Source organism: Somniosus microcephalus, chromosome 4, assembly GCF_052327205.1.
Source record: "Somniosus microcephalus isolate GS21.2 chromosome 4, FLI_Smic_1.0, whole genome shotgun sequence".
Classification (NCBI taxonomy): domain Eukaryota; kingdom Metazoa; phylum Chordata; class Chondrichthyes; order Squaliformes; family Somniosidae; genus Somniosus; species Somniosus microcephalus.
This window is the reverse complement of record NC_140990.1, coordinates 96,247,599-96,258,230: the sequence shown is the minus strand read 5'-3', so window position 1 is coordinate 96,258,230 and position 10,632 is coordinate 96,247,599. Positions and strand designations below refer to the sequence as shown.

Genomic DNA, 10,632 nt, shown 5'->3' with positions numbered 1-10,632 from the left:
GGCCCTGGATTATGGGGCTCAGATCTCGATTTGGGCTTGGACCCACCACCTCCTGATACCAGTAAATAATAATGAGGCACTACATCTAAATGAGTGACAGATTGGCAGAAACAGATAGAGGGACTAAGAAACAGAGAGGGAAAGAGCGAGACAGACAGAGAAAGAGACACAGACAGAGTGAGAGAGTTTTAGGTCTGGGTGCTGTGTCTCGGTGCAGTGTTCAATCGAGAGGCTGTGTCTGGGGTGCAGTGTTCAGTCTAGAGGCTGTGTCTGCGGAGCAGTGTTCAGTCTAGAGGCTGTGTCTGGGGAGCAGTGTTCAGTCTGGAGTCTGTGTCTGGGGAGCAGTGTTCAGTCTAGAGTCCGGGGAGCAGTGTTCAGTCTGGAGTCTGTGTCTGGGGAGCAGTGTTCAGTCTAGAGTCCGGGGAGCAGTGTTCAGTCTAGAGTCTGGGGAGCAGTGTTCAGTCTAGAGTCTGGGGAGCAGTGTTCAGTCTAGAGGCTGTGTCTGGGGAGCAGTGTTCAGTCTGGAGTCTGTGTCTGGGGAGCAGTGTTCAGTCTAGAGTCCGGGGAGCAGTGTTCAGTCTAGAGTCCGGGGAGCAGTGTTCAGTCTAGAGTCCGGGGAGCAGTGTTCAGTCTAGAGTCTGGGGAGCAGTGTTCAGTCTAGAGTCTGGGGAGCAGTGTTCAGTCTAGAGGCTGTGTCTGGGGAGCAGTGTTCAGTCTGGAGTCTGTGTCTGGGGAGCACTGTTCAGTCTAGAGTCCGGGGAGCAGTGTTCAGTCTAGAGTCCGGGGAGCAGTGTTCAGTCTAGAGTCCGGGGAGCAGTGTTCAGTCTAGAGTCCGGGGAGCAGTGTTCAGTCTAGAGTCCGGGGAGCAGTGTTCAGTCTGGAGTCTGTGTCTGGGGAGCAGTGTTCAGTCTAGAGTCCGGGGAGCAGTGTTCAGTCTAGAGGCTGTGCCTGGGGAGCAGTGTTCAGTCTAGAGTCCGGGGAGCAGTGTTCAGTCTAGAGTCTGTGTCTGGGGAGCAGTGTTCAGTCTAGACTCCGGGGAGCAGTGTTCAGTCTAGAGTCCGGGGAGCAGTGTTCAGTCTGGAGTCTGTGTCTGGGGAGCAGTGTTCAGTCTAGAGTCCGGGGAGCAGTGTTCAGTCTAGAGTCCGGGGAGCAGTGTTCAGTCTAGAGTCCGGGGAGCAGTGTTCAGTCTAGAGTCTGTGTCTGGGGAGCAGTGTTCAGTCTGGAGTCTGTGTCTGGGGAGCAGTGTTCAGTCTAGAGTCTGTGTCTGGGGAGCAGTGTTCAGTCTGGAGTCTGTGTCTGGGGAGCAGTGTTCAGTCTAGAGTCCGGGGAGCAGTGTTCAGTCTAGAGTCCGGGGAGCAGTGTTCAGTCTAGAGTCCGGGGAGCAGTGTTCAGTCTAGAGTCCGGGGAGCAGTGTTCAGTCTGGAGTCTGTGTCTGGGGAGCAGTGTTCAGTCTAGAGTCCGGGGAGCAGTGTTCAGTCCAGAGGCTGTGCCTGGGGAGCAGTGTTCAGTCTAGAGTCCGGGGAGCAGTGTTCAGTCTAGAGTCTGTGTCTGGGGAGCAGTGTTCAGTCTAGACTCCGGGGAGCAGTGTTCAGTCTAGAGTCCGGGGAGCAATGTTCAGTCTGGAGTCTGTGTCTGGGGAGCAGTGTTCAGTCTAGAGTCCGGGGAGCAGTGTTCAGTCTAGAGTCCGGGGAGCAGTGTTCAGTCTAGAGTCCGGGGAGCAGTGTTCAGTCTAGAGTCTGTGTCTGGGGAGCAGTGTTCAGTCTGGAGTCTGTGTCTGGGGAGCAGTGTTCAGTCTAGAGTCTGTGTCTGGGGAGCAGTGTTCAGTCTGGAGTCTGTGTCTGGGGAGCAGTGTTCAGTCTAGAGTCCGGGGAGCAGTGTTCAGTCTAGAGTCCGGGGAGCAGTGTTCAGTCTAGAGTCCGGGGAGCAGTGTTCAGTCTGGAGTCTGTGTCTGGGGAGCAGTGTTCAGTCTGGAGTCTGTGTCTGGGGAGCAGTGTTCAGTCTAGAGTCCGGGGAGCAGTGTTCAGTCTGGCGGCTGTGTCTGGGGAGCAGTGTTCAGTCTAGAGTCCGGGGAGCAGTGTTCAGTCTGGCGGCTGTGTCTGGGGAGCAGTGTTCAGTCTAGAGTCCGGGGAGCAGTGTTCAGTCTGGAGTCTGTGTCTGGGGAGCAGTGTTCAGTCTAGAGTCCGGGGAGCAGTGTTCAGTCTGGAGTCTGTGTCTGGGGAGCAGTGTTCAGTCTGGAGTCTGTGTCTGGGGAGCAGTGTTCAGTCCAGAGTCCGGGGAGCAGTGTTCAGTCTGGAGTCTGTGTCTGGGGAGCAGTGTTCAGTCTAGAGTCCGGGGAGCAGTGTTCAGTCTGTGCAGTTCCCCTCCCGGCCGCTGCGCCCGGAGCGGCGCTGTGACGGGCGCGCTCGGTGTTCATGAGCGGCCGGACCGCGCTGTTGACGCGGGCACGAGCACGACGCAAAGGAAGAGAATGGGTGAGAGAGAGTGTTATAACCCGGGGGGAGGGGTGAGAGAGTGTTATAACCCGGGGGGAGGGGTGAGAGAGTGTTATAATCCGGGGGGGAGGGGTGAGAGAGTGTTATAATCCGGGGGGAGGGGGGAGAGAGTGTTATAACCCGGGGGGAGGGGTGAGAGTGTGTTATAACCCGGGGGGGAGGGGTGAGAGAGTGTTATAACCCGGGGGGAGGGGTGAGAGAGTGTTATAACCCGGGGGGAGGGGTGAGAGAGTGTTATAACCCGGGGGAGGGGTGAGAGAGTGTTATAACCCGGGGGGAGGGAGTGTTATAACCCGGGGGGAGGGGGGAGTGAGCGTTATTACCCGGGGGAGGGGGGAGTGAGCGTTATAACCCGAGGGGAGGGGTGAGAGAGCGTTATAACCCGAGGGGAGGGGTGAGAGAGTGTTATAACCCGGGGGAGGGGTAAGAGAGTGTTATAACCCGGGGGGAGGGGGGAGAGTGTGTTATAACCCGGGGGAGGGAGTGTTATAACCCGGGGGGAGGGGTGAGTGAGTGTTATAACCCGGGGGGAGGGGTGAGTGAGTGTTATAACCCAGGGGGAGGGGTGAGAGAGTGTTATAACCCGGGGGGAGGGGTGAGAGAGTGTTATAACCCAGGGGGAGGGGTGAGAGAGTGTTATAACCCGGGGGGAGGGGTGAGTGAGTGTTATAACCCAGGGGGAGGGGTGAGAGAGTGTTATAACCCGGGGGGAGAGAGTGTTATAACCCGGGGAGAGGGGTGAGAGAGTGTTATAACCCGGGGGGGGAGAGTGTTATAACCCGGGGGGAGGGGGCAGAGAGTGTTATAACGCGGGGGGAGGGGTGAGAGAGTGTTATAACCCGGGGGGAGGGGTGAGTGAGTGTTATAACCCGGGGGGAGGGGTGAGTGAGTGTTATAACCCGGGGGGAGGGGTGAGAGAGTGTTATAACCCGGGGGGAGGGTTGAGAGAGTGTTATAACCCGGGGGGAGGGGGGAGAGAGTGTTATAACCCGGGGGGAGGGGGAGAGAGTGTTATAACCTGGGGGGAGGGGGGAGAGAGTGTTATAACCCGGGGGGAGGGTGGAGAGTGCGTTATAACCCGGGGGGAGGGGTGAGAGAGTGTTATAACCCGGGGGGAGGGGTGAGAGAGTGTTGTAACCCGGGGGGAGGGGTGAGAGAGTGTTATAACCCGGGGGGAGGGGGGAGAGAGTGTTATAACCCGGGGGGAGGGTGGAGAGAGTGTTATAACCCGGGGGAAGGGTGGCGTGAGTGTAATAACCCGAGGGGAGGGGTGAGAGAGTGTTATAACCCGGGGGGAGGGGTGAGAGTGCGTTATAACCCCGGGGGGGAGGGAGTGTTATAACCCCAGGGGGGAGGGAGTGTTATAACCCGGGGGGAGGGGGGTGAGTGAGTGTTGTAACCCGGGGGGAGGGGTGAGAGAGTGTTATAACTCGGGGGGAGGGGGGAGAGAGTGTTATAATCCGGGGGAGGGGTGAGAGAGTGTTATAACCCGGGGGGAGGGGGGAGAGAGTGTTACAACCCGGGGGGAGGGGTGAGAGAGTGTTATAACCCGGGGGGAGGGGGGAGAGAGTGTTATAACCCGGGGGGAGAGAGTGTTTTAACCCGGGGGGAGGGGTGAGAGAGTGTAATAACCCGGGGGGAGTGAGTGTTATAACCCGGGGGGAGGGGTGAGAGTGTGTTATAACCCGGGGGGAGCGTTGAGTGAGTGTTATAACCCGGGGGAGGGGGGAGAGAGTGTTATAACCCGGGGGGAGGGGGGAGAGAGTGTTATAACCCGGGGGGAGGGGTGAGTGAGTGTTATAACCCGGGGGGAGGGGGGAGTGAGTGTTATAACCCGGGGGGAGGGGGGAGAGTGTTATAACCCGGGGGGAGGGGTTAGAGAGTGTTATAACCCGGGGGGAGGGGTGAGAGAGTGTTATAACCCGGGGGGAGGGGTGAGAGAGTGTTATAACCCGGGGGGAGGGGTGAGAGAGTGTTATAACCCGGGGGGGAGGGGTGAGAGAGTGTTATAACCTGGGGGAGGGGTGAGAGAGTGTTATAACCCGGGGGGAGGGGTGAGAGAGTGTTATAACCCGGGGGGAGGGGGGAGTGAGTGTTATTACCCGGGGGGAGGGGGGAGAGAGTGTTATAACCCGGGGGGAGGGAGTGTTATAACCCGGGGGAGGGGTGAGACAGTGTTATAACCCGGGGGGAGTGAGTGTTATTACCCGGGGGGAGGGGGGAGAGAGTGTTATAACCTGGGGGGAGGGGGGAGAGAGTGTTATAACCCGGGGGGGAGGGGGGAGTGAGCGTTATAACCCGGGGGGAGTGAGCGTTATAACCCGAGGGGAGGGGTGAGAGAGTGTTATAACCCGGGGGAGGGGTGAGAGAGTGTTATAACCCGGGGGAGGGGTGAGAGAGTGTTATAACCCGGGGGGAGGGGTGAGTGAGTGTTATAACCCAGGGGGAGGGGTGAGAGTGAGAGAGTGTTATAACGAGGGGGGAGAGAGTGTTATAACCCGGGGGAGGGGGAGGTGAGTGTGAAAACCCGGGGGGAGGGGTGAGTGAGTGTTATAACCCGGGGGGAGGGGTGAGAGAGTGTTATAACCCGGGGGGAGGGGGGAGAGAGTGTTATAACCCGGGGGGAGGGGTGAGAGAGTGTTATAACCCGGGGGGAGAGAGTGTTTTAACCCGGGGGGAGGGGTGAGTGAGTGTTATAACCCGGGGGGAGGGGTGAGAGAGTGTTATAACCCGGGGGGAGGGGGGAGAGAGTGTTATAACCCGGGGGGAGGGGTGAGTGAGTGTTATAACCCGGGGGGAGGGGTGAGAGAGTGTAATAACCCGGGGGGGAGTGGTGAGTGAGTGTTATAACCCGGGGGGAGGGGTGAGTGAGTGTTATAACCCGGGGGGAGGGGTGAGTGAGTGTTATAACCCGGGGGGAGGGGTGAGAGAGTGTAATAACCCGGGGGGAGTGAGTGTTATAACCCGGGGGAGGGGTGAGAGAGTGTTATAACCTGGGGGGAGGGGTGAGAGTGTGTTTATAACCCGGGGGGAGCGGTGAGTGAGCGTGATAAGCCGGGGGGAGGGGGGAGAGAGTGTTATAACCCAGGGCGAGAGAGTGTTATAACCTGGGGGGAGGGGGGAGAGAGTGTTATAACCCGGGGGGAGTGAGTGTTATAACCCGGGGGAGGGGGGAGAGAGTGTTATAACCCGGGGGAGGGGGGAGTGAGTGTTATAACCCGGGGGGAGGGGGGAGTGAGTGTTATAACCCGGGGGAGAGTGTTATAACCCGGGGGAGGGGTGAGAGAGTGTTATAACCCGGGGGGAGGGGTGAGAGAGTGTTATAACCCGGGGGGAGGGGTGAGAGAGTGTTATAACCCGGGGGGAGGGGGGAGAGAGTGTTATAACCCGGGGGGAGGGGGGAGAGAGTGTTATAACCCGGGGGGAGGGAGTGTTATAACCCGGGGGGAGGGGGGAGAGAGTGTTATAACCCGGGGGGGAGAGAGTGTTATAACCCGGGGGAGGGGTGAGTGAGTGTTATAACCCGGGGGGAGGGGGTGAGTGAGTGTTATAACCCGGGGGGAGGGGGAGTGAGTGTTATAACCCGGGGGAGGGGGGAGTGAGTGTTATAACCCGGGGGGAGGGGGGAGTGAGTGTTATAACCCGGGGGGAGGGGTGAGAGAGTGTTATAACCCGGGGGGAGGGGGGAGTGAGTGTTATTACCCGGGGGGAGGTGGGAGAGAGTGTTATAACCCGGGGGGAGGGAGTGTTATAACCCGGGGAAGGGGTGAGAGAGTGTTATAACCCGGGGGGAGGGGGGAGTGAGTGTTATTACCCGGGGGGAGGGGGGAGAGAGTGTTATAACCCGGGGGGAGGGGAAGAGAGTGTTATAACCCGGGGGGAGGGGGGAGTGAGCGTTGTAACCCGGGGGGAGGGGGGAGTGAGCGTTATAACCCGGGGGGAGGGGGAAGAGAGTGTTATAACTCGGGGGGAGGGGGGAGAGAGTGTTATAACCCGGGGGAGGTGTGAGAGAGTGTTATAACTCGGGGGGAGGGGTGAGAGAGTGTTATAACCCGGGGGGAGGGGTGAGAGAGTGTTATAACCCGGGGGGGAGGGGTGAGAGAGTGTTATAACCCGGGGGAGGGGTGAGAGAGTGTTATAACCCGGGGGAGGGGTGAGAGAGCGTTATAACCCGGGGGGAGGGGTGAGAGACCGTTATAACCCGGGGGAGGGGTGAGAGAGCGTTATAACCCGGGGGAGGGGTGAGAGAGCGTTATAACCCGGGGGGAGGGGTGAGAGAGTGTTATAACCCGGGGGGAGGGGTGAGAGAGTGTTATAACCCGGGAGGAGGGGTGAGAGAGTGTTATAACCCGAGGGGGAGGGGGGAGTGAGTGTTATAACCCGGGGGGAGGGGGGATAGAGTGTTATAACCCGGGGGGGAGGGGTGAGAGAGTGTTATAACCGGAGGGGGAGGGGGGAGTGAGTGTAAAACCCGGGGGAGGGGTGAGAGAGTGTTATAACCCGGGGGGAGGGGTGAGAGAGTGTAAAAACCCGGGGGCAGGGGTGAGTGAGTGTTATTAACCGGGGGGAGGGGTGAGAGAGTGTTATAACCCGGGGGGAGGGGGAGAGAGTGTTATAACCCGGGGGGAGAGAGTGTTATAACCCGGGAGGAGGGTGAGTGAGTGTTATAACCCGAGGGGAGGGGTGAGAGTGTGTTATAACCCGGGGGGAGGGGTGAGAGATTGTTATAACCCGGGGGGAGTGAGTGTTATAACCCGGGGTGGGGGGTGAGAGTGTTATAACCCGGGGGGAGGGGGGAGTGAGTGTTATAACCCGGGGGGAGGGGGGAGAGAGTGTTATAACCTGGGGGAGGGGTGAGTGACTGTTATAACCCGGGGGGAGGGGTGAGAGAGTGTTATAACCCGGGGGAGGGGTGAGAGTGTGTTATAACCCGGGGGGAGGGGTGAGAGAGTGTTATAACCAGGGGGGAGGGGGGGAGGGGGGAGAGAGTGTTATAACCCGGGGGGAGTGAGTGTTATAACCCGGGGGGAGGGGTGAGAGCGTGTTAACCCGGGGGAGGGGTGAGAGAGTGTTATAACCCGGGGGGAGGGGTGAGAGAGTGTTATAACCCGGGGGGAGGGGTGAGAGAGTGTTATAACCCGGGGGGAGGGGTGAGAGAGTGTTATAACCAGGGGGGAGGGGGGAGTGAGTGTTATAACCCGGGGGGAGTGAGTGTTATAACCCGGGGGGAGGAGTGAGGGAGTGTTATAACCCGGGGGGAGAGAGTGTTATAACCCGGGGGAGTGAGTGTTATAACCCGGGGGGAGGGGTGAGAGAGTGTTATAACCCGGGGGGCGGGGTGAGAGAGTGTTATAACCCGGGGGGAGGGGTGAGTGAGTGTTATAACCCGGGGGGAGGGGTGAGAGAGTGTTATAACCCGGGGGAGGGGTGAGAGAGTGTTATAACCCGGGGGAGGGGGGAGAGAGTGTTATAACCCGGGGGGAGGGGGGAGTGAGTGTTATAACCCGGGGGGAGGGGGGAGTGAGTGTTATAACCCGGGGGGAGGGGTGAGAGAGTGTTATAACCCGGGGGAGGGGGGAGAGAGTGTTATAACCCGGGGGGAGTGAGTATTATAACCTGGGGGGCGGGGGGAGTGAGTGTTATAACCCGGGGGGAGGGGTGAGAGAGTGTTATAACCCGGGGGGAGGGGGGAGTGAGTATTATAACCTGGGGGGGGTGGGAGAGAGTGTTATAACCCGGGGGGAGGGGTGAGAGAGTGTTATAACCCGGGGGAGGGGCGAGAGAGTGTTATAACCCGGGGGAGGGGGGAGAGAGTGTTATAACCCGGGGGAGGGGTGAGAGAGTGTGATAACCCGAGGGGAGGGGTGAGAGAGTGTTATAACCCGGGGGCAGGGGTGAGTGAGTGTTATAACCCGGGGGAGGGGTGAGAGAGTGTTATAACCCGGGGGGAGGGGTGAGAGAGTGTTATAACCCGGGGGAGGGGCGAGAGAGTGTTATAGCCCGGGGGGAGGGGTGAGAGAGTGTGATAACCCGAGGGGAGGGGTGAGAGAGTGTTATAACCCGGGGGCAGGGGTGAGTGAGTGTTATAACCCGGGGGAGGGGCGAGAGAGTGTTATAACCCGGGGGGAGGGGTGAGAGAGTGTTATAACCCGGGGGGAGGGGTGAGAGAGTGTTATAACCCGGGGGGAGGGGGGAGAGAGTGTTATAACCCAGGGGGAGGGGTGAGAGAGTGTTATAACCCGGGGGGGGAGAGTGTTATAACCCGGGGGGAGGGGGCAGAGAGTGTTATAACCCGGGGGGAGGGGTGAGTGAGTGTTATAACCCGAGGGGGAGAGAGTGTTATAACCCGGGGGGAGGGTGAGTGAGTGTTATAACCCGGGGGGAGGGTGAGAGAGTGTTATAACCTGGGGGAGGGGGGAGAGAGTGTTATAACCCGGGGGGAGGGGGGAGAGAGTGTTATAACCCGGGGGGAGGGGGGAGAGAGTGTTATAACCCGGGGGGAGGGGGGAGTGAGTGTTATAACCCGGGGGGAGGGGGGAGAGAGTGTTATAACCCGGGGGGAGGGGGGAGAGAGTGTTATAACCTGGGGGGAGGGGGGAGAGAGTGTTATAACCCGGGGAGAGTGAGTGTTATAACCCGGGGGGAGGGGGGAGAGAGTGTTATAACCCGGGTGGAGGGGGGAGAGAGTGTTATAACCCGGGGGAGGGGGGAGAGAGTGTTATAACCCGGGGGAGGGGTGAGAGAGTGTTATAACCCGGGGGGAGGGGTGAGAGAGTGTTATAACCCGAGGGGGAGGGGGGAGTGAGTGTTATAACCCGGGGGGAGGGGTGAGAGAGTGTTATAACCCGGGGGAAGGGGTGAGAGAGTGTTATAACCCGAGGGGGAGGGGGGAGTGAGTGTTATAACCCGGGGGGAGGGGTGAGAGAGTGTTATAACCGGGGGGGAGGGGTGAGAGAGTGTTATAACCCGGGGGGAGGGGGGTGAGTGAGTGTTATAACCCGGGGGAGGGGGGAGTGAGTGCTATAACCCGGGGGAGGGGGGAGAGAGTGTTATAACCTGGGGGGAGGGGTGAGTGACTGTTATAACCCGGGGGGAGGGGTGAGAGAGTGTTATAACCCGGGGGAGGGTGAGAGTGTGTTATAACCCGGGGGGAGGGGTGAGAGAGTGTTATCACCCGGGGGGAGGGGGGAGAGAGTGTTATAACCCGGGGGGGGAGGGGTGAGAGAGTGTTATAACCCGGGGAGAGGGGTGAGAGAGTGTTATAACCCGGGGGGAGGGGGGAGAGAGTGTTATAACCCGGGGGGAGTGAGTGTTATAAGCCGGGGGGAGGGGTGAGAGAGTGTTATAACCTGGGGGAGGGATGAGTGAGTGTTATAACCCGGGGGGAGGGGTGAGTGAGTGTTATAACCCGGGGGGAGGGGTGAGAGAGTGTTATAACCCGGGGGGAGGGGTGAGAGAGTGTTATAACCCGGGGGAGGGGTGAGAGCGTGTTATAACCCGGGGGGAGGGGTGAGAGAGTGTTATAACCCGGGGGGAGGGGTGAGAGAGTGTTATAACCTGGGGGGAGTGGGGATAGAGTGTTATAACCCGGGGGGAGGGGTGAGAGAGTGATATAACCCGGGGGAGGGGTGAGAGAGTGTTATAACCCGGGGGGAGGGGGCAGAGAGTGTTATAACCCGGGGGGAGGGGTGAGAGAGTGTTATAACCAGGGGGGAGGGGGGAGTGAGTGTTATAACCCGGGGGAGTGAGTGTTATAACCCGGGGGAGGAGTGAGGGAGTGTTATAACCCGGGGGGAGAGAGTGTTATAACCCGGGGGGAGTGAGTGTTATAACCCGGGGGGAGGGGTGAGAGAGTGTTATAACCCGGGGGGCGGGGTGAGAGAGTGTTATAACCCGGGGGGAGGGGTGAGTGAGTGTTATAACCCGGGGGGAGGGGTGAGAGAGTGTTATAACCCGGGGGAGGGGTGAGAGAGTGTTATAACCCGGGGGAGGGGGGAGAGAGTGTTATAACCCGGGGGGAGGGGTGAGTGAGTGTTATAACCCGGGGGGAGGGGGGAGTGAGTGTTATAACCCGGGGGGAGGGGTGAGAGAGTGTTATAACCCGGGGGAGGGGGGAGAGAGTGTTATAACCCGGAGGGGG

The 10,632-nt window shown here is 59.4% G+C and overlaps 1 protein-coding gene across 1 annotated transcript in view; it reads left to right on the top strand.

Annotated features, from left to right (window-relative positions):
• The first annotated feature begins 2,384 nt into the window (after positions 1-2,384).
• The window catches only part of LOC147119540 (uncharacterized), a 65,820-nt gene continuing 57,572 nt past the window's right edge, over positions 2,385-10,632 (top strand). The window contains exon 1 of the mRNA XM_085985112.1: positions 2,385-2,471. Within this exon, the coding sequence (XP_085841238.1) occupies positions 2,468-2,471 (4 nt within the window). The 5' untranslated portion in view covers positions 2,385-2,467. The remainder of the gene's footprint in view (positions 2,472-10,632) is intronic.